The 23,642-nt window shown below is 43.8% G+C and overlaps 1 protein-coding gene across 3 annotated transcripts in view; it reads right to left on the bottom strand.

Annotated features, from left to right (window-relative positions):
• RELN (reelin) overlaps positions 1-23,642 on the bottom strand; it is a 515,504-nt gene that overhangs the window by 348,801 nt on the left and 143,061 nt on the right. For all 3 annotated transcript variants that reach the window (XM_078786532.1, XM_078786533.1, XM_078786534.1), the window contains exons 21-27: positions 21,700-21,886; positions 18,690-18,802; positions 13,762-13,905; positions 9,108-9,297; positions 7,493-7,698; positions 1,469-1,640; positions 234-428 (exon numbers count right to left, since the gene is read on the bottom strand). In XM_078786532.1, the coding sequence (XP_078642658.1) occupies positions 234-428; positions 1,469-1,640; positions 7,493-7,698; positions 9,108-9,297; positions 13,762-13,905; positions 18,690-18,802; positions 21,700-21,886 (1,207 nt within the window). The remainder of the gene's footprint in view (positions 1-233; positions 429-1,468; positions 1,641-7,492; positions 7,699-9,107; positions 9,298-13,761; positions 13,906-18,689; positions 18,803-21,699; positions 21,887-23,642) is intronic.

Below are 23,642 nucleotides of genomic sequence, written 5' to 3'. Positions count from 1 at the left end.
ATCTTGGATTTTGACGTGGGTTGCACCCACACACCAAATTAGTATTCGGTCCTTCGCTTACGCACACACACACGGACGCACGCACGCACGTTCGCACGCACGCACAGACGCACGCACACACGCACGGACACAGGCACACACGGACGGAGGGGAAAACCATAGTCCCCCTTTCGCTCCGCGGTGCGACGGGGGACAATAAATTACCGTAGGAGCGAAGAAGACGAAGCACTGACCTGGAACTGCAACACAAACCCAGGAAGAATCTCAAAATCACGAGTAATGGCAAATCGATCACCGTCTGATTTGCCAAAAACAAGTGCAGAGTCACGAGGACTGCAGAATGGCTGCCCGTGTGGCATGCCTTCATTCGCTGCGTCCAGCCAAATTGGGGCATCTGACGGAGCTGCAGGAAACTCACTTTGATAACTCTGTGAATGAATGAACCAAAGAAAGACAGGAGTTATACATTTCAATAACATTCCTCCTTTTTTCTGAACATGCTGTTCACAGGACTGACTGTCCTTCCAAAAAAAAAAAAAGGAGAAATTATTAGGTGGTTCTTTCAGCTTTAAACAAATATAATACTGTTATAAATATATATATATATATATATATATATATATATATATATATATATATATATATATATATATATATATATATATATATATATATTCCCATACATCATCAAGGTTCGTGGAAGAGCACGAACACAGAACAGACAATGACATTCACAGCAGCAACAAAACTTGGCACATAAAGTAGAATCTGAATCCAAAAAGATCACTACTGGTGTCCCAGGTCAGTAACAAAATAAAACGAAAATATGGTGTAAAATAAAATTTGGTGTAAATAATCAAATATATCAGGTTTTAATAAGCCTGTATGATACAATCATGATGGGTGCACAAAACTCAGCAAAACACACAGGATTACACACACAACATTATGGATTACGTCTGATTAATTATTTGCAATAAGGGAATGGGAAATGGGAATGGGTCGAAATGGGATTCTAAACATGAACAGATAAAAACGTTAGGTGGTTTATACTTTAGGTTCTGTTAAAAAAAAGTTAGGTTCTGTTACTGGAGAAGTGTAATAATACTTAATATCAGATTCCCTGCGACAACTCCTCTGGCCAGTAGGGATGCCAAACAGGCCAAAGGACAAGTCCATGATTTCATACAAGATTAAATTTGGCGAAAGGGTCATAGCATGTTTCAAAATGCGATGGCGTCTGTCCCATTGTTTTTATTTTTCTCAATCATCATGGAATTTTAAAACTTATTCTTTTATTAGAAATTAGTTTATCATGCAGCCAAATCCTTTGTTCACTTTATGTATAGTGTAAGGTGCAAAAGGATGAAACACTGCAATATTGGCCTTGTCTAACCGTGGCTGTGATGTGGCTGTGATGGTTGAATCGTGGCTGTGATGTTTTGATAATAAAACAATGAACCAATACCTGGTAGGATGAGGAGGAAAGTGGGGCAACAAAGCTCAAGGCATGGGAGCTGCCGATGATGACACTGTCAATGGACCACTGGTCCTTGTTATCCCCGGAATGTTGTGGTTGCCACCAGCGAAAACGGGTGCAAGGTCCGCGTGCTGCTGCGGGCAATTCCTGGTGTACGAAACTGATGAGAAGAAAGACAAATAAAGTCATTTTTCTGAATGTCTGTCTGTGTGTGTGAAACACCAGTCACGCAAAAACTACTGCGCCAATTGTCACCAAAGTTGACACATCGACCAAATTGGACCTCCAGGTGAATGGCTAATTGCTTTCTTATGACCATGGTTAATGATGTCGCTAAATTGAATTCTAAATTCATTATTTATTTATGGCAGTTTTCAATATCACCCATTCCCGCCCTCTCCCAACGGCAAATTTGAGTTGCTCACTTCCCCAGCTCGAATTTCCCTCCCGAGTTAAAAAAAAAAAACTGTGAGAGTTGCGGTTTTTGGGCAGGTTTTTCCTTTTTGGGGTGAGATTCTTGCTTTGTTTTGTTCTTATCGGAGTTAAACCTATAATTTTTTTATATATATTCCGCCATTTGTGTTCCCCTGTCCAGATTTTTTCATTTGTTTGATGGGGCATCCCGTCTGCAGATGGTGGTTCCATATATTATTGATGTGTGAGTATGAGGGACTTGCCCTGGCCGGTTCGTGGGAGACTTGAGCCTGGGACCTCCCTCCAGCCATCCTGACGGGAACGCAGAATTAATAGTCATGGATGTTGGAGAAAGGGATGAGTCTCCTTTGGCATTCTCTGTGGGGGACTTTGTTCGAACATTTTCTGCAATCAGTGCCCCCACCACCCGCTCAGTTTGGCCATGCTTTAGAGGTGGCATGATGCCCTTTTTGGAACGTTTTGTGAAGGCCCATTGTGGTGTGTTGGACGTCCCAGTGGGTGCGTCGTTCCATGTGACATCCTCCCTCTTTGACAGGGCGGTGGTCGAGTGGCGCCACATTCCTCCCCGGTTCAGAAGTGGGGACTTGTGTGAAAATGATTTTGCTTGGCTGAGATTTTGAAGGGGTTTGTTATAAAGAAAAATATGCTTTTTTGTGAGTGACTTCATCGTGTTGTCTTTTCCAAAGCTTAAAACTTACTTTGACAACAAGTGTATTGATTTGAGTCCTCTGTGTCCAGATCCTGGTGGAGTGCCACAGTGCATTATCCCCAGGGGATATTAGTATTCAGGTGGAAGGGCTCTTTGTATTTGGGTGGAACAGCTCGGTGGTTGGATTCGAACCCTGCTTACCTCAAGATTGTGGAGTTCAATGGTTGGTGGTCTGGTCCTTCCACACCTCCCTCCTTGCCTCCCAAGCTAAGCGGTTGCCCCCACCCCAACCTGATGGTTCTCCTGCCCCCAGGCACCATTTCCCCCTCGCCTCCGACCACCCCGGCGGTGCTCCTGTTCACCCTGGCCCACCGGCTCTCCTGCCCCCCACCTTCCTGACAGCTATCCTGCCCCCTGGCCCTCCCCTCTCCGCCCCGGCGGTTCTCCTTTTCACCCTGGCCCACCGGCTCTCTTGGCCCTTCTGGACAAAATTATTCCACATTTATATGTCTCTGGTCATAGCAATCCCTTCCTGAATTTTCAACCTTCTCTTTAATTCCTCTCTGATACCATCAATCCATCGTCTGTGTGAATGACCTCTACTTCTTTCCATTATATAATTTGCATCATGTGTCTGCTGTAAGATATTGTAGCATTGTAGTGGTTACCTTATTCACATGTCGCGGTTACCTGATTCACTTGTCGCGGTTAACTTATCCGCATGTGACGGTTACCATTATGATGGGTTTGGTCTAACCCACGCACATGGGCTTTTGGTTGTGTCGTCGTGACGCACGCACGGCTGTTGGAGCCACGCCCTCCGAAGAGGGTTCTTGGTTTTATATAAGCCGTTACGACTTCCGTTCGCTAGCAGTTGCTGGAGATTTCTGTACAATAAACAACCTTTTGTACCCAACGAAATGGCCTCTTCTTATCGTCTTCGGCGACCGCTAAACTGGCGACCCCGTTGCCCCCGAACGTATTCGGGGGCCAAATGAACACGGCAGGATTGCAACCGCAATTTCTTCCACAAGACCTAATCTCGAACTGCCGGTGCTTTAGCAACGACGAGCGGCCATGTGGTTCGCGCATCGCGCTCGGTTCCTCCTCTACGACTAGAGGGGCGAACCAGCTCTGGGACCCTCCGAAGGAACGCCGTTATGGGGCGTTGGCGGCACGGCTACTTCGTCGCCTTCGCGCACACAGGCCGAGTACTGCTGCTCGTCGCCTCCGCGCACACAGGCCGGGCACGGCTACTTCGTCGCCTTCGCGCACACAGGCCGAGCACCGCTGCTCGTCGCCTCCGCGCCCACAGGCCGAGTACTGCTGCCCGTCGCCTTCGCGCACACAGGCCGAGTACTGCTACTTCGTCGCCTCCGCGCACACAGGCCGAGTACTGCTGCTCGCCACTCCTACTACTTCTCCTACGGCGGATCCCGAGGCTGATGCTCCTTCAACTACAGCTACTACCGCTGCTCGTCTCTTGCGCACGCACGGCTGCTTTGTTACCTTCGCGCGCACTGGCGCCTCGTTGTCTTCGCGCGCACTGCTGCTCGCCACTCCCGCAATTCCTACTGCTGCAACTACAACTGCTACCGCTGTTCAGCACCCGTGGCCCGGCTCTGTTCCACCCGCGGCCCGGCTCTGTTCCACCCGCTGCCCGGCTCTGTTCCACCCGCTGCCCGGCTCTGTTCCACCCGCTGCCCGGCTCTGTTCCACCCGCGGCCCGGCTCTGTTCCACCCGTGGCCCGGCTCTGTTCCACCCGCGAACTACGTACACGCCCGTGGCGTGCCTTCTGGGGGGGCGCATGTAGTGGTTACCCTATTCACATGTCGCGGTTACCTTATTCACTTGTCGCGGTTAACTTATCCGCATGTGACGGTTACCATTACGATGGGTTTGGTCTAACCCACGCACACGGGCTTTTGGTTGTGTCGTCGTGACGCACGCGCGGCTGTTGGAGCCACGCCCTCCGAAGAGGGTTCTTGGTTTTATATAAGCCGTTACGACTTCCGTTCGCTAGCAGTTGCTGGAGATTTCTGTACAATAAACAACCTTTTGTACCCAACGAAATGGCCTCTTCTTGTCGTCTTCAGCAACCGCTAAAGCATACCTTTTTCATGTCTTTGTTGTCTTTTGTCTAAAGATATTGTGTGAAGAGAATAAAAAGGCACAACAACAACAACAACGTGCATTTTAAGGCCATTTTCCCTGCTAGAGCGGGGGTTAGCCGCTCTAGAATAAAAAGAGAATAAAAAGGCAAGTAGGTGTAAACCACCACGAATTACAGCCATTTTTGCAGTAACAGTTTGGACTGGTACTTGATCAGGTGTTAAATTAATTGGTCAATGAGACAATGCCTGAAACATGAGCCATTGTCTCAAAGTCATGGAAAGATTGCATCTTTCAGAGCCGGGGGGCCCTTCTGAGAGCACGGATTTTCACTGTTGGTACCATGATCTAGAACGCTCCTTGTTTTTCTGCAAAGCTCCCTGAAGCCTCTGACACCTCTTTATTTTGCTGTGGGCCAACTATCTTCAACATCTCATATTTTCCCATCTCCCTTCTTTGCTTTACCACCCAGGCAGCCCCTCTTGGTTTTTGGACTTGGCCCTTCCCCTGTGGTGTTGATTTTTTTTTAAAGGTGTTTATTACTTCCCATGGCACCCACGTTTTTACTGTTGCGTCCTCACTCACCAGAATAATGCAAGAACCAGGCCATTGGAGAATAATGACAAGAACGGACCGGTTTAGTTTGTGCTTAATTGGAAGCATCAATGTCGAAGCAATATTATGGTTATATCTCAAAGATCTTTACACTCGGATCTCACCTATCAAAGTGTATAGAGATGGTAGGAGAGGGTGGTGGGGGGGGAGGACTGTTGGCTGTCCATTGAAGATATGATGACACATGCTTGTGAGTTTTCTCATTTTCCATGATGTACCTTAACAGTGCAAACACTTGGGAAACTAGAAACAAACGAAACCCTTTAGATCTCTTTAGAATTACCCTTTAGAACCCATAATAATTACCCTTTAGAACCCTTCAAAATTACCATTTAGAACCATTTATAACCCATTATTATTACCATTTAGAACCCTCCAGAATTAACCTTTATAAAGCCCCTTATAAACCCCATTACATCCCATGATAATTACCCTTTAGAACCCTCCAGAATTACCCTTTATAAAGCCCCTTATAATCCCCATTACAACCCATGATAATTACCCTTTAGAACCCTTCAGAATTACCATTTAGAACCACTTAGAACCCATTATTACCATTCAGAACCCTCCAGAATTAACCTTTATAACCCATGATAATTACCCTTTAGAACCCTTCGAAATTACCATTTAGAACAATTTAGAACCCATTATTATTACCATTTAGAACCCTTTCGAATTAAACACGGTGGGTTAAAAAGGTTCTTCTTCTTCTTTGATGGATGGATGGACGGATGGAAGGACATTGCAAAATATTGAAGGGGCTACACCGCTTAAAAACTTTGTCAATTCAGCATTTCTCACAAGTGTCAAAAGCCACAACATTCACTTATTGTGCCGCTAAAACAGAATCCTATTATTGCTAGGTACACTAGTTATAATGAACATCATCTTACTATAATTCACCAAATGTCCGTCCGTCTGTCTGTCTCTCCGTTTGAAGGTACCGCAAAAACGGCTGAACCAATCACAACGATATTTTGGGTGGATAATCCTGGGATCTCCTGGAGTAAAATAGGGTATATTGTTTTTCCAATTTCAGCTTTGGCCTCCAGCATTTTCAGGTTTGGACTCCCGCATAACGTTATTTTCTCAGGAGCTGCACAAACGGCTGCACCGATCGCTGCATGGCTGCACCGATCGGCTGCACCGATCAGACTCGGTGACCTCGGACAAAGACCTTTTATAAGGATATGGGTTGAATCCCTGCTTGAGAGAATGCCAACCCCCTCCCCGCCATCACGGCCGTCTCTCCATCTCACAATCCCACGAGATATGCGGCAAGGAAGACCCAAAACCAATTATCTTCGTTTTGATTCGTATATAAACATCATTAAAAGTAAATAATGACCTCGGCCAGAGTTCAAACGACGTGAGTTTAATCTCTCCATGAGAGAATTCCACATAGCTATTTGGGCGGTGTATAAGCTAACAGATCGCTGTCTCCATCGATCTTGCCGAGGCTGTAACACCTATCGGCTCAAAATCCTTTTAACTGTTGACTTGGTAGTTTTTGCAATGAAGGAAACATTAACAATGTTGTTAAAAGTTTATTTTGTGATTAATTTGTGATTGGAGTTATGTTGTTTGGAATGAAAAAAGAGATATCGAGTTCAAGTAAATGATGACATGCCGTGATGGTTTCTACTTTCTAAACGTGAACTTCGCGGATCGCCATATGCAGATTCGCTACGGACCCACGATCGATGTTTCTATACGTGAACGTACCCGTTTGTTTGAAAACGTGTACGCTTTTTATGGAAGTCCTTCACGAACTTGCTGTCCATGTCTGACGTGTGACTGAAGGTGCTACGGTAATGTGGAATTTATTGGTTTCATGCTTTAGCATTCGCCGTATCTGCATTGCCTGTTTGCTTCCGGCCTCCCACCCGTGCGTAGCACGGGTATCTCACTAGCTATCATGATTCACACATATCATGGAGAACCCCGTTTTAATGAATGAATTTCAACCTGATAAAATGAATAATGAAATTTAGTTTTTGAACCATATAGCGAAATCAAAATCCAAAAATTATTCAAGTGTCAACAAATGTAATGATTTTTGAAAGAGATCTTTCTCAAAGTGTGTGGGACTTAGACCTATTGAGGATCTTCAGAATATTTCAAATTTGGTACAGCGCAGCTCATCATTTAATTTTATGATGGATGGAACATGGAACAAGCTCGGACAATGTGCACACACCGTGGAATTGAATAATCCATGTAATACAGCTCGATGAGCAGTCTCCAGCTAATACCGCCGTCGGTGCTGAACTGCAGCAGGACACCTTCTTCGCGGCGGTCAGGGATGCTACATGTGACAGAATTCCCTCCAATGTGTGCTGTGAATTGCACAAAGTCTGCTCGTGACGTGTCCAAGTCTCTTGTAACTGCATATCGCACGCCATCCTGAGCACAGCATTATGAGAGGGTTATGCTTACGCCACGGCAATAGCATGTAATATTGTATTGACATACAAGCCTGATGTTGGCTTAGCGGTTAGGGTGCAGGCTTGGGATCTTGGGATCCTGAGTTCAAATCACGGTCAATCGCTGAATTAACGCCGGGGGGTTGACTCAGCCAGTCATCCTTCCGAGGTCGGCAAATTGAGTACCAGCTTGCTGGGATGAACTTCGATTTAGAATAGGTACACCGTATCCCAAAATCAATAGGTAAGAGGCGACCACGGGCTGGCATCAGAAAGGGCTGGCGTCAGAAAGGACATCCGGCCATAAAAACATTTCCTCAAACAGAGAACCCTGATTGTCATGGGGCCTGCAAGGCTAACCCCCGCTCTAGCGGGGAAAAATGGCCTTAAAACAATGAATGAATGAAATAAATGATCGTTTTGAGGCCATTTTTCTCTGCTAGGGCGGGGGTTAGCCTTGCGGGCCCCATGACAATCATGGTTCCCTTTTTGAGGCAGTTTTTTATGGCCGGATGCCCTTCCTGACCCCAACCCTTAGTCGCGTCTTATGATGCGCAGGGATACAGCGTACCCATTCTAAACCGGGGTACACACCAAGATCATTCATCCCAGCGCAAGCTGGTACTCAATTTGCCGACCTCGGAAGGATGACAGGCTGAGTCATCCCCCCTGGCGTTAATTTAGCGATCGACCGGAATTCAAACCCAGGATCCTAGGATCCCAAGCCTGCGCCCGAACTACAAAGCCAACACCAGGCTGCCTATGACATCATAATTATCATTAAAAAATGATGCAGGAGGAAGCGCTCCTTTGGTGAAAATTCCGTGGCAGTTGGACCAACGATTTCAGAGAAAAACATACTCGTGTTTTGTGAGGACAAACAAACAAACACTCAAATAAACAATCAAATAAACGGACCCAAATGTAATACCCTCTCCTATGGTGAGGGTAATAACACTCATGATAATAACATAATATCAGTGCTATTACAAAAGAATATTATAATACTAATAATGTCCCCACTCACTAAAGGGTTTTTTCCTCCTTAGACAAATGCCATGTCAACGTGTACAAATGGTTTATCGTGGAGTTTCGAGCCTAGATCTACTCTAATCTATATGCCATGATATTCTCACACAATAAATAGAAACAAAAAAAACTTTGATTTCTTCAAAATGCCAACAGGATTAGAACAGCACCGGGTGATGCCGCGTACCCACACAAGTATACAAATACATCTATTTGGTTATTTTTTCATGCTTACTTTGCAATTAGTCTCTTCAATTTGTAAGTAGAAGAACATCAGCAAAAATGTTGAGCTTGTTCAGGATTGTTTGTACATTTTATGGAAACGTAAATCACAGCTTCCCAATGAAATGAAATTGAAACCTTGTGGAAGAAGAGAGCTGATCCCGCAGTCACTAGGCCACAACCTTCCTCTGGCCTAGTTACATTTCCTCCCGCAACCTCGATCCAGTTGTCGACCAATGAGGTTGCACTCTCAAAATCACAGTGGAGGAATCGTGGAGCAGACCATTCGAGGGGTAGGCACTCGGGGCCCACAAAGCCTTCATCACATCTTGTCAAAATGCGGGCGAGGAAAGAATCACAAAATTTTTAAATAAAGGGACAGCAACAAAATCACAATACTAATGAGCTACGGTCATGTTTATGAAAAAATGAGATCTATATACAGTACTAGCAGAAGTACCCGGCGTTGCAGGGCAGGGGATGGGGAGGGGGGAGCGGGGGGGGGGAGGGGAGGGGGAGGAGGGAAGGGAGAGGGGGGAAGGGGGTTCATATATGCTGGTGGGTGAATGTGGCGTTCATCACGTTTCTGAGTTAAGTGTGATGCCGTCTAGGAAGAAGAAGAAGCCGTATTACCAACTTCGTACACTTCCGGAATTGTTTGATATAATTGTGTGCAAATGTCTGGTGATTGTTTTTTATTTATTTATGTGAATGTGTACTTGTATATAACTGTCATTAATTTAAAAAGGCTTCGGCACTATCGAGCGATTATTTTTTTAAACTGCAAAAAAACGAACTGTTTTTTTTCAAATATATATTTTTTTCGCCCAAAACACTCCCAGACACTCACTGACGAACCTCTGAAAGTTTGACGAAGATCCGTTCAGCCAACTCTGAGAAAAATGGCGACACAGACAGCTCTCTTATATAGTATATATATGATGATTATAGTGGGAGTCGTCGCTTTCGACAAATCTCTTCCCTTTGTTGGCATGCTCAATAAGCATTGTGCTTTAGGCGATGGCTGTATAGGTAAAAATGGGTGGTGAGCATGTGAGCTAATGCCAATGAAGGGAAAAACCTGCATAGAGAAGCGATTAAAGTGATAGAGGTGTGTGCTATCCCTCTCCCAATCTCTATTCCTATGAGCATCGTCGGCTGCAGGTGCAGTAAATGCAACGTGAAGTCTGATGCACATAGGCGCAGCAGACTGGCCAGGTCGTCGGTATGATATGACGGCTGCCCTTGATGTCAAAAGTGGACACAACTGTCTGCAGATTCTGCGCAGTGACGCCTAAATTGGTGCCACCACTAACTTTCACGGGCACATTTATCCATGCTGTAGTGCTGCCCAGGCTGACATTCAGGTGTGGTTTGGTGTCTGAGTGTCCTCATAGCCTTAGCCTAATGAGGCTTCCCCCACAAGGCAGTGGAGATCCGTTACCCTGGACAAGGGGCCCAGACCAGGTACTGTCAGACGGAGCCAGCTGAGCCCGGAACTCGTATAGGTCATGGACGTCACTCCCTGAAGTAGCTGAAAAACAACTACCCTGCCACCCAAATATCTGTGCAGTGCCTGTGTTGTATTGTCTGGTCACTGAACTACTCCCTCAAACTTTTGTGAAATCATACCAAACTGTAGATCCAAACATACCAAAACCAAAACATACCATACCACCCAAATCATACCAAACAAACCAAACCTCTCAAGTGTGTATATCCTAATGGGTTTATTTTTAATTTGTTGAAAACAAAGATTTTTTCAACTTAAATCTTCAACTTAAATTGCTTATAAAAATGTAACATCACCGATATTACAAATAAATTTGTACAAAAGAAATGTTTATATTGATGATTGGTGTAAATCATGACAACACAGCAACTCACGTACAATCATTATCCTCAGTTAAAACAAGCCTGTGGCCCTGTAGTGAGTGACATGTGGTGAGGCGAGCGCAGCGAGCCAATCCACGCTAGTCAATACTGAATATATATCCGTGCAGTGTCTCACCTGTCACTGAACTACTCCCTCAAACTTTTGTGAAATCATACCAAACTGTAGATCCAAACATACCAAAACCAAAACATACCATACCACCCAAATCATACCAAACAAACCAAACCTCTCAAGTGTGTATATCCTAATGGGTTTATTTTTAATTTGTTGAAAACAAAGATTTTTTCAACTTAAATCTTCAACTTAAATTGCTTATAAAAATGTAACATCACCGATATTACAAATAAATTTGTACAAAAGAAATGTTTATATTGATGATTGGTGTAAATCATGACAACACAGCAACTCACGTACAATCATTATCCTCAGTTAAAACAAGCCTGTGGCCCTGTAGTGAGTGACATGTGGTGAGGCGAGCGCAGCGAGCCAATCCACGCTAGTCAATACTGAATATATATCCGTGCAGTGTCTCACCTGTCACTGAACTACTCCATCAAACTTTTGAGAAATCGTACCAAACTTCAGCTCTGCATCTATCCCTCCCGTGTGTATGTCCTAAGGGTCTTTTGTATTATAATTTTGTGATTTTCTATCGTACTTTTGAAATTATTTGATTTTGAACTTCGTCTTTGTTGTTGTTGGCTCCCAAAACAAGCTGCAGGGAGTCCTGAATCTACACCATGAATAATCAAAGGAACATCCTTGTCTGCAATTTTAATGTTTGTACAAGTGTGATCTGAGGTGCATAATTTGGGTTGGGTTTTATATAATTATCATTTCCTAGTATATAAGTTTGTGTTTTCCCTTCTCCCTTTTTGTGTCTGTTGATTCTTTTCTTTTCTTTTTTGACTTTTTCGCATTTTGTTATGTTACCGCCTGAATTTAAATGTATATAATTGAGATTTCTTTTGTCACTCATGTACACATAATACCGCATAATGTCAAAGTGGATTTAAAAAAAATTTTGGACATTTTTACAAAATAATTAAAAATAAAAAGCTGAAATGTCTTCAGTCAATAAGTATTCAACCCCTTTGTTGTGACACCAAATTGAGCTCAAGTGCATCCAATTTCCTTAGATCATCGTTCAGATGTCTCTACAACTTGAGTGGAGTCCACCTGTGGCCAATTCAATTGATTGGACATGATTTAGAAAGAAACACACCTTTCTATATAAGGTCCCACAGTTGACAGTGCAAGTCAGAGCAGAAACTCTACTATGGAGTCCAAGGAACTGTCCGTAGAACTCCGAGATAGAATTGTGAGGGGGTGTACATCTGGAAAAGGGTATCAAACAATTTCTAGAGTGTTGAAAGTTCCTAAAAGCACAGTGACCTCCATCCTTAGGAAATGGAAGAAATGGGGAACTACCCAGACTCTTGCTAGAGCTGGCCGTCCAACCAAACTGAGGAACAGGACAAGAAGGACCTTGATCAGGAAGGTGAACAAGAACCAAATGACCACTCTGACAGAACGACAGAGTTCCTTGGCTGAGATGGTAGAACCTGCCGGAAGGACAACAGTCTCTGCGACACTTCACAAATCTAGCCTTTATTGGAGAGTGGACAGACGGAAGCCACTCCTGAGAAAAAGGCACATGACAGCATGCCTGGAGTTTGCAAAAAGGCATGGGAAAAGCTCTGACAGCATGAGGCAAAAGATTGTGGTCTGATGAGACGAAAATTGAACCCTTTGGCCTGAATGCAAAGCACTACATCTGGAGGAAACTGGGCACAGCTTTTCACCATCTAACACCATCTCTACCATGAAGGATGGTGGTGGCAGCATCACGCTACAGGGATGCTTTTCAGCAGCAGGTACTGGGAGACTTGTAAGGACAGAGGGAACAATGAATGGTGCCAATTACAGGCAAATAATTGAGGAGAACCTGCATCAGAGTGCAAGAGAACTTAGACTGCAGCGAATATTTACGTCCCAACAGGACAATGACCCCAACCATACAGCCAAAGCAACACTGGAATGGCTTCAGAACAAGAACGTGAAAGTCTTTGAGTGGCCCAGCCAAAGCCTAGACTTGAATCCCATTGGGAATCTTTAGAAAGACTTGAAGATTGCTGATCACCGACGCTCCCCATTCAACTTCACAGAGCTTGAGCAAATCTGCAAGGAAGAATGGGGGAAACTCCCCAAATCCAGATGTACGGAGTTGATACAGACATACCCAAGAAGACTCAAAGTGCAATTGCTGCCAAAGGCACTTCTATGAAAAGGGGGCTGAATACTTATATAAATTATATATTTCTGTATTTCATTAGCTCACCTGAAATGTAGTTCTGTGGAGCTTATGGGATTGCGTGTTGTCTGTCCATCAGTCCGTTAGTCCGTAAGCACTTACAACCTCTTATCCGAAACTGCAGATGGGATTGTGACCAAACGTAGCTAAAATAATATTTGGGATGTCAAAACTCAAGTTGGTTCATGGCATTAAAATCAGGATCTAAGGGGGTCTATCGAGGGTCAAATTTGGTCCAGCTTTGACCCCCAAATAGGTATTTGCTTTCTTCTCTGCGACTACACACATGTCTTCCTCTTTGGGTTTGTGAAACATTCGTGTTTGTTGAAAAAAAAATCGTGTTTGTGAAAAAAAAGTGAACATAGCGGCCATGGGAAGCAAATCCACACCAGCCAATAGAGGAAAATGTATCCACTTAACCAAACATTCACTCAATGTTCAAACAACACTTGTGAAAATGGTTGAAAAATAGCTGTAAAAACATACCTGGCAGTTTTAATCTTTCACTTCGCTTGAAATATATCATGAAAACAAACATCATCATCAATATAATCTTTCCGAATCCAAAAATGCCACACTACCTGCAAATACCATGAGAGCAGTGTCCATGGTTATGACAGAGTGCTGGGCAGGCTTGACCAATGTAAAGGTCATCCAAGGCCCACATATCTCCTTTACCACCTGAGGCAGGACCCTGCTGCCAGCGAAAACGTGTTGACCTTGACCTGAAGAGGAATTGTGGACAAGTCCTTGTTAGCAAAAGCATATTGGATCAGGATTCAATCACAAATTCGGTGTGTTGGTTGTATCATTACTGAGGCACAGCTGTGCATCCGATCCGGCAGATGAAGGAGGCAATTTGAAATTTTGCCAAAGTGCCGGCAATAACTCGCCTACTCTTTGTTGACCAAGTGGCTGGTGGCCAATTAAGATTGGATCTTTATCAACCACCAAATACTTGCAGCATATGAAACGTTGCCATTTGGTCAATTGGTCACGAGCGCATTGTTGACGTCGTGGTAACGTTGCCTATTGGTTGTAATCGCGACGTCCATTTTCCGACGTTGGCCTGACGTTGCCTATTGGTTGTAATCGCGACGTCTATTTTTCCAACGTTGGCATAACGTTGCCTATTGGTTGCAATTGCGACGTCTATTTTTCCAACGTTGGCCTGACGTTGCCTATTGGTTGCAATTGCGACGTCTATTTTCCAACGTTGGCCTGACGTTGCCTATTGGTTGCAATTGCGACGTCTATTTTCCAACGTTGGCCTGACGTTGCCTATTGGTTGCAATTGCGACGTCTATTTTCCAACGTTGGCACGACGTTGCCTATTGGTTGCAATTGCGACGTCTATTTTCCAACGTTGGCCTGACGTTGCCTATTGGTTGCAATTGCGACGTCTGTTTTCCAACGTTGGCCTGACGTTGCCTATTGGTTGCAATTGCGACGTCTATTTTCCAACGTTGGCCTGACGTTGCCTATTGGTTGCAATTGCGACGTCTATTTTCCAACGTTGGCCTGATGTTGTCTATTGGTTGCAATTGCGACGTCTGTTTTCCAACGTTGGCCTGACGTTGCCTATTGGTTGCAATTGCGACGTCTATTTTCCAACGTTGGCCTGACGTTGTCCATTGGTTGCAATTGCTACGTCTATTTTCCAACGTTGGCCTGACGTTGCCTATTGGTTGCAATTGCAACGTCTATATTCCAATGTTGGCCTGACGTTGTCCATTGGTTGCAATTGCGACGTCTATTTTCCAACGTTGGCCTGACGTTGCCTTTTGGTTGCAATTGCGACGTCTATTTTCCAACGTTGGCCTGACATTGTCCATTGATTGCAATTGCGGTCTATTTTCCAATGTTGGCCTGACGTCGCCGATTGGTTGCAATTGCGACGTCTATTTTCCAACGTTGGCCTGACATTGCCTATTGGTTGCAATTGCGACGTCTATTTTCCAATGTTGGCCTGACGTTGCCTATTGGTTGCAATTGCGACGTCTATTTTCCAATGTTGGCCTGACGTTGTCCATTGGTTGCAATTGCGACGTCTATTTTCCAATGTTGGCCTGACGTCACCGATTGGTTGCAATTGCGACGTCTATTTTCCAACGTTGGCCTGACATTGTCCATTGGTTGCAATTGCGACGTATATTTTCCAATGTTGGCCTGACGTCGCCGATTGGTTGCAATTGCGACGTCTATTTTCCAACGTTGGCCTGACGTTGCCTATTGGTTACAATTGCGACCTCTATTTTCCAACGTTGGCCTGACATTGTCCATTGGTTGCAATTGCGACGTATATTTTCCAATGTTGGCCTGACGTCGCCGATTGGTTGCAATTGCGACGTCTATTTTCCAACGTTGGCCTGACGTTGCCTATTGGTTGCAATTGCAACGTTTGCTTTCCAACGTTGGCCTAATGTTGCCTATTGGTTGCAATCGCAACGTCTATTTTTCCAACGTTGGCCTGACGTTGCCTATTGGTTGCAATTGCGATGTCTATTTTCCAACGTTGGCTTGACGTTGCCTATTGGTTGCAATTGCAACGTTTGCTTTCCAACGTTGGCCTAATGTTGCCTATTGGTTGTAATCGCAACGTCTATTTTTCCAACGTTGGCCTGACGTTGCCTATTGGTTGCAATTGCTACGTCTATTTTCCAATGTTGGCCTGACGTTGCCTATTGGTTGCAATCGCAACGTTTGCTTTCCAACATTGGCCTAATGTTGCCTATTGGTTGTAATCGCAACGTCTATTTTTCCAACGTTGGCCTGACGTTGTCCATTGGTTGCAATTGCTACGTCTATTTTCCAACGTTGGCCTGACGTTGTCCATTGGTTGCAATTGCTACGTCTATTTTCCAACGTTGGCTTGACATTGCCTATTGGTTGCAATTGCAGCGTCTATTTTCCAATGTTGGCCTAATGTTGCCTATTGGTTGTAATCGCAATGTCTATTTTTCCAACGTTGGCCTGACGTTGCCTATTGGTTGTAATCACGACGTCTATTTTTCCAACGTTGGCCTGACGTTGCCTATTGGTTGTAATCGTGACGTCTATTTTCCAACGTTGGCCTGACGTTGCCTATTGGTTGCAATTGCGACGTCTATTTTCCAACGTTGGCCTGACGTTGCCTATTGGTTGCAATTGTAACGTTTGTTTTCCAACGTTGGCCTGACGTTGTCTATTGGTTGTAATCACGACGTCTATTTTTCCAACGTTGGCCTGACGTTGCCTATTGGTTGTAATCGTGACGTCTATTTTCCAACGTTGGCCTGACGTTGCCTATTGGTTGCAATTGTAACGTTTGTTTTCCAACGTTGGCCTGACGTTGTCTATTGGTTGCAATTGCGACGTCTATTTTCCAACGTTGGCCCAACGGTGTTGTGTTAGCTGGGAAGACACCATTGGATCATTAATGTCCACCCAACGACCACATCAATGTCCATCCAAGGGTGGGCAAGCTCACTGACATCACCCCGTCTGCAAATTAATCAGTCTGACAGTTTATAGTCAGGTCGAGGATCAAACACAGACTATGAGACTCAAAGGCAAATGTGACCTGTCCACCACCATGACAGCTGAGTTTGCACAGGTGACAAGGTAGTTTAAGTACAAGCAAAGGTTTCCTGTCATTGCAACAAAAAAATTCAACATAACATATGTATCCACAACAAAATATAATGTATAAATATTAAATATATTTCACCATTTGTAAAGCAGTCAAACTGCTAACACAGTCTCCTCCAAATGACTTCTCCATATAGCAAGACCAGTTCCTCATGCTACAAGTTGTCAGCCATTCCTCCACATACACTCAGGAAAGTTTAACATCAGGTGTCTCAATGACATGATGACACCAAAGGCTCTTTCTCTTACATGACATTGACTTTTCGGATGTATGGTGGGTGTGCTGCTTTTCCAAGATGTTGTTGATCAACATTCCAGTGAAGGGCGGTTTTTTTTAACAATTAATTGTGAAGCAGTTCTTGTGGGAAAAATCACGTTTACATTCAACATGTTGACAGGTTAAGGTTTTACAATCTGCCCTCGAGTCTGCAATTAATTGAAATTAACTGCAACTGCGAAATTGTGCAATTAATTAATATTGACATTCTTGTGGATGTCTCAGTGCCTCCAGTCTTGTTGGTCGATTGTTGTTGGTTTCCTCCATACCACCTCCTGAGGGACCTTCCACATGGTCAGTGCGGAATTCTTGCACTATGACGTAATGTCTTTGAGCACCTTTTTTTTAGTGTTTCTCCAACAAAGATCTCTTGAATTACGCCACTTCTGCTAATCAGATTTAATTCTAAAATACGCATTATAATTTAAAAATACAACTATAACGGCACTCAGTAGAGAGCATACCTCCACCTGGTTGGCCATATCACTCAATGGTAAAGAATCACTGAAAAAAAATATTAGATGGATCCGTATCTTCACCAAAATTGAATCGATTCTTCCTTGTCACACACACAATCTGTCCAACAAGTTTCGTCCAAATCCATCCATAACTTTTTGAGATTTCCCGCTATGTATCGTTTTTGGCCCTATCTCCCAATGGTGAAGAATCACTTAAACAATTAAATAATTCTCATATCCGAATCCATATTCAGATCTTCACAAAAATCAAATCGATTCGTCCTTGTCAGACACACAACCAGTCCACCAAGTTTCGTCCAAATCCGTCCATAACTTTTTTGATATATCCTGCCGTACCGTTTTTGGCCCTATCTCCCAATGGTGAAGAATCACTTTAAAAATTCTTCGAGCTGGATCCGAATCCGGATGTTCACAAAAATCTAATCATTTCGCCCTTGTCACATACTCTACATCTCTGCCAAATTTTGTCCGAATCCGTCCACAACCTGTTGAGATATTTTGTTCACAAACAAACGGACAAACAGACTTAGATATCGGTCAGAGACCGACGACTTTCCGGAATGTACTTTTTTTCAGGGGTGTTGTTTAGAAGGGAATCGGATAATGTTTGACAGAGTTATTAGTAAAAAAAAACATGTTTTGACCTTGAGTTTGACCTTTCAAGGTCACTCCAGGTCAAAGGTCATGGTGCCAAATGAAATGTATGTGACTTCCTATATGTCAGTAACAGTAAGTGTATGCATAACTCTTGTACTTTTAGAGTTATAGTGGTTTGAAATATATTTTAAATGAAAACTCGACCCCCCTGATTTCACGTTTTGGGTGACCTTGAGCTTGACCTTGGGCCTAGAGAGTTAAAAATTGGGCATAGCCTATTCCAGGGCAAGACAAATATGTGTGCAAAGTATGGCGATGCTATGTGCAACGATGTAGACGTAGTACTGCGCACAAACAGACAGACAGACAAACCAACCAACCAACATACTTGCCGGAATCTATTCCGGCAAATAACAAACAGACAGAAGTGAAAACATAACCTCCATCCACCTTTGGTGGTGGAGGTAATGATGGATTGTCCTCACGTACAATGTTCCTGTGGAATGTTGTAATGGCAGGTCCTCACCAGGAATTAGCAGGCAGGGCCATTGTCACACGTTTCCATTGCTTGAACTGAGATGGATAGAACTCGCTGGCAGCTCGAAACTCATCACAGCTCGGCATTCCGGGCAGGCACTTCTGTTGGATGGAGAGAGTGAAGGTGTCAGTCAGCATCATCATTTTGTATGCAGCCTGTGGCTGTTGGTTGCATCATTGCTGGGAGCGTGGCTGTGCCAAAACTGAGTAAGTTGGTACTTATTTTTCCGACCTAGAAAGGATGACAGGCTGAATCAGCCCACATGGTGTTACCTAACGGCATGACAGGGGCTCAAACTCAAGACCATAAGATCTTTAGCCAGCCACCTGAACAAATAAGCCAACACCAGGCGTAAGGCGTCAGTGTGACGGATGGAAAATTCACAAGGACCTTAACATCTTCTTGTAGAATTCATGAATCCTAACAAATGAAGACAATTTGGTCAAGAAATTATCCCCCAGGACCCATATAGTCGGGAATGTAATTGTGACACAACCTGAAAAACACAGTCCTCAAAAGATTCAAGATGCACCTTTGATTCGCTCCTTAAATCAAAAGAAGTTGGTGATCCTGGTTCTCGATCATGATTTCAGGACCGATCACAGCAACTGCTGCTTGTATGTTTGGGGCTCATCGCAGCAGACAGATATCCAGCCATTGGATGATTGCGCATGAAAATTTATGGATTCGTGCTGTCAGCAGCACCCCTGAAATTCGATTTCTGTCTCAAAAAAAAATTAAATAAGTATTGATGGTATCAGCGCATTCATATGAGAGACCTGTGCATTGTGGAGCTGTTCCTCTAACTTTGATCCTCTGCGAATTTTACTCGAAGGGTCACCTAACTTAATTTAGGTCACACACATGTATAATCAGTGAACAAGGCCTTCATCCATAGCGCCATTGGGTGTGGGTCTCTTTTGTGGGCGAGCACTTCTGAAATGTTATCTTTCTTATCTCGGGGTAGTGAAATCCAGTGACCTCAGGGTAATTGGTATAAATCGACAGGAGGGTGAGATTTAAGAGTTGGTGCTTCCTCACCACAAACAAATGGGTATTTTTTTTATTTTTTTGGTATACAAGATCGAGGCTCGTGTAAGAGCTAACATTAATCACAAGAAAAAAAAACGGACAGACAAAACATATAATAAAGGGAGCGGGAGACAAGATGGGGAGAGAGAGGGAAGCACACAAGTACAACATCAGAGAACAGGGACATCGGGAGATCTGTGGGAGGAAGAGGGCTTGGGGGGAAGGGAACGTTGCATGGGTTCATCCAGCAACCGGTACCTTGCTTTTCTCCAGAAACCCAGAAACAACGAAAAAGCAACCAATACCAAGTTCATTGCTCATCTACAGTCACGTGAAAAAGTAAGTACACCCCATGTAAAGTTTTGACTTTTTCAACGTATTTCAACATGCAGCCATTTGATATTCATTTCAACAATATTGAGAGATAAAGGTGATATAATATAACAAATATCATGAAACATTTACATTTTGTAGTCCATTGTATAATTTAAATAAACATAAATGCAAATTTCGCATGTGGAAAAAGTAAGTACACCCCGACATTTATCACTACTTCAAATACCTAAAATTAGAATCAGGTGCACCAGCTCAGGTGCAAATGAATAGAACATCGTTAGAGAGGATCTTGGAGGAACCTGTCTTATTTAAACCTCAGACATTTCGTTTGGTTTGCTCTTTGTTGTTGAAGTGTGCGTCATCACCATGCCTAGATCAAAAGAGCTCTCTGAGGCCATCATAAAGAAGGTTATAGATGCCTACGAGTCTGGGAAGGGATTTAAAAAGATCTCCAAACAATTTCAAATCAATCATTCGACTGTCCGGAAGATCATCTACAAGTGGAGAAGATTCCAAAGAACTGCCAACTTGTTCAGGCCAGGCCGCCCCAGCAAGTTCAGCCCGAGAGCAGACTGCAAGATGCTGAAAGAAGTCTCTAACGACCCCAGAATGTCATCACGGGACGTACAGGTAGCTCTTGCCACTGTTGATGTCAAAGTGCACGAGTCTACCATTAGAAAGAGGCTGCAAAAATTTGATCTACATGGGAGGTGTGCCAGGAGGAAACCTTTGCTGTCCAGAAAGAACATCAGGGCAAGACTAAAGTTGCCAAAGAACACCTAGGCAAAGACCAGCACTTCTGGAACAATGTGCTCTGGACAGATGAGTCAAAGGTAGAGCTATTTGGCCACAGTACCAGAAGACATGTTTGGCGAAAACCAAAGACAGCATTTGACCACAAGAACCTGATACCAACTGTAAAGCATGGTGGTGGAAATATTATGGTTTGGGGCAGCTTTGCTGCATCAGGGCCTGGGCAGCTCACCATCATATAATCCACTATGAATTCTTCATTGTACCAGAGGGTGCTTGAGGATAATGTGAGGCCACCTGTCGGAAAGTTGAAGCTCAACCGAAGGTGGACCTTGCAACATGACAATGACCCTAAACATACCAGTAAATCCACCAAGGAATGGCTGAAAAGAAAGAAATGGAGGGTTCTGGGATGGCCAAGTCAAAGCCCGGATCTAAATCCCATCGAGATGTTGTTGGGGGATTTGAAACGAGCTGTGCATGCAAGAAACCCCTCAAACATCGCACAGCTGAAAGAATTCTGCATGGAGGAGTGGGCAAAAATTTCTCCCAGTCGATTTCAGAGACTTGTAGACAGTTATAAGAAACGCCTACTTGAGATTGTTTCTGCCAAAGGGGGCAATACCACCTATTAGAGCCAAGGGTGTACTTACTTTTTCCACATGCGAAATTTGCATTTATGTTTATTTAAATTATACAATGGACTACAAAATGTAAATGTTTCATGATATTTGTTGTATTATATCACCTTTATCTGTCAATATTGTTGAAATGAAGATCAAATAGCTGTATGTTGAAATATGTTGAAAAAGTCAAAACTTTACATGGGGTGTACTTAGTTTTTCATATGACTGTATATTCCTTTGTGCACACATACCTGCTGTACGAAGCTCCACGTGAGGCCATGATTGGTGGAGAACTCAAGGCGCACTGGATTAGTCTGATGAAAGTTTCTCAGAGAATCACAGTTTGTCACGAACTCAAACTGCAGCATGAACGAGGAGCTCACAGCCAGAGACTGTGTCTCCACATAGCGGACTCCTTCCCAGGTTTCACCAGTAAAACTGAAAGCACGCATGAAAAAACAATGTCACTTTTTTAAACTGTGGCAACTTTTCTACAGCAGTTGTGATGCTTTTGTCATAGTTCCTGACTTGTGTTTAACTCTGTACGAAGTGTACGCTAACTGTATGTCTCCCAGCAATTATGATTCTGTTAACTCTCTGTAGCTGACTTTGACTGTGTGCAACTATGGCAGTAAGCACATGCACCCGTCAGAAGCAATTGTTGGATTGTGAAGAATGAAGAAACAAAGTCAAAGTCGATATGGTTTATGAAATAAATCAATTAAAAACTGAATGCTCATCAACTCCAAACTCAGTGAGGAATGTACCTCATGCACCTAGATTATTGCAGCCTGAATGTAGAATACTCTCTTTTGCCTTGATCAGACCTCTGCCCCATTGAAGAGCCTTTGTCACATTGATATGCGACACTGACTCTTTTATTTTATTTTTATTATTATTATTAACTCAACTGGACTGCCGTCCAGTTGAGTTCATCACATACTGAACCCTCCGGCGTCCGTCGTCTGTCGTCGTCGTCGTCTGTCGTCTGTCGTCGTCTGTCGTCTGTCGTCTGTCGTCTGTCAACTTTTCGACGTTAACACTCCAGCGTCCACAAATATCAATCGATTCTGATCAAACTTGACAAGCAGCATCTTTATCCCAAGGACCACTTTGGTATTACATTTCAGCCCGATCCGTCGCAAAATGGCCGCCATAGGCCGCCATATTGTTTTCAGCTCCGAAACGAAGGTAAGACTTTAACATCCACAAATATTTATGGATTTTGATCAAACTTGGTGTGTGAGACTCTTACCACACAAGGTAGGTTGCATGTCAACCCGATCTGTCACAAAATGGCCGCCATAGGCCGACATATTTTTCAGCTCTGAAACGACGTTGACAATCTAGTGTTACACATATATTGACGAATTTTCATCAAACTTAGCATGTGAGACCCGACCTACTTTAAAGTTGTCCAGTCCGTTCAGTTGAGTTCTGCTTCCCTGGAAGCTCTAGTTTTTAAATACAAGATCGAGGCTCGTGAAAGAGCAAACATTAATCACACAAAAAATAGAAAACTGACAAATAAAACATATAATAAGGGGAGCGGTAGACAAGATGGGGAGAGAGAGGGAAGGACACAAACACAACATTTGAGAGCAGGGACATCGGGAGATCTATGGGAGGGAGAGGGCTTGGGGGGAGGAGGTGTGGGAAGGGAGGGGGGGTGGGAGAAGTATAAAACACATGGACACTGCAAGGACTTCCAGGAAAGAAGTCGGTATTTCAGAAAAGTGGATCTGGGGTGAATTAGCGGGGGTAGAAAAGATCAAGGTTTTGGATGGGGGAAGATAAGAGATGGTGGTGAACAGCTGTTTTAAAGACCTGGAGGGAGAAGTGGGATTGAAAATGGGATTGACTGAATGAGTGACAGGTAGAAGAGTCCATAAAATCTTAACCACCAAAAATATATATATAACAAAGATACACTCTTCCAATATTTTACCTCCTCCACCAAAGGTGGATGGAGGTTATGTTTTCAACCCTGTTTGTTATCAAGAGCTACCGCCTGACGTCCTTTCTTGTCAGTCTGTCTGTCTGTTTGTTTGTTTGTTTGTGACCAGGATATCTCAAAAAGTTGTAGATGGATTCAGGCGAAAATTTGTGGAGAGGTTGGGTATGTGACAGGATGAAATTATTAGATTTTGGCGAAGATTCAAATCCTTTCTGGATCCAAGAATTTTTGAATGAT

The sequence above is a fragment of the Myxine glutinosa genome, chromosome 11, assembly GCF_964187855.1.
Source record: "Myxine glutinosa chromosome 11, kmMyxGlut1.1, whole genome shotgun sequence".
NCBI classification, from domain to species: Eukaryota; Metazoa; Chordata; class Myxini; order Myxiniformes; family Myxinidae; genus Myxine; species Myxine glutinosa.
This window is presented reverse-complemented; position numbering and strand designations above follow the sequence as displayed.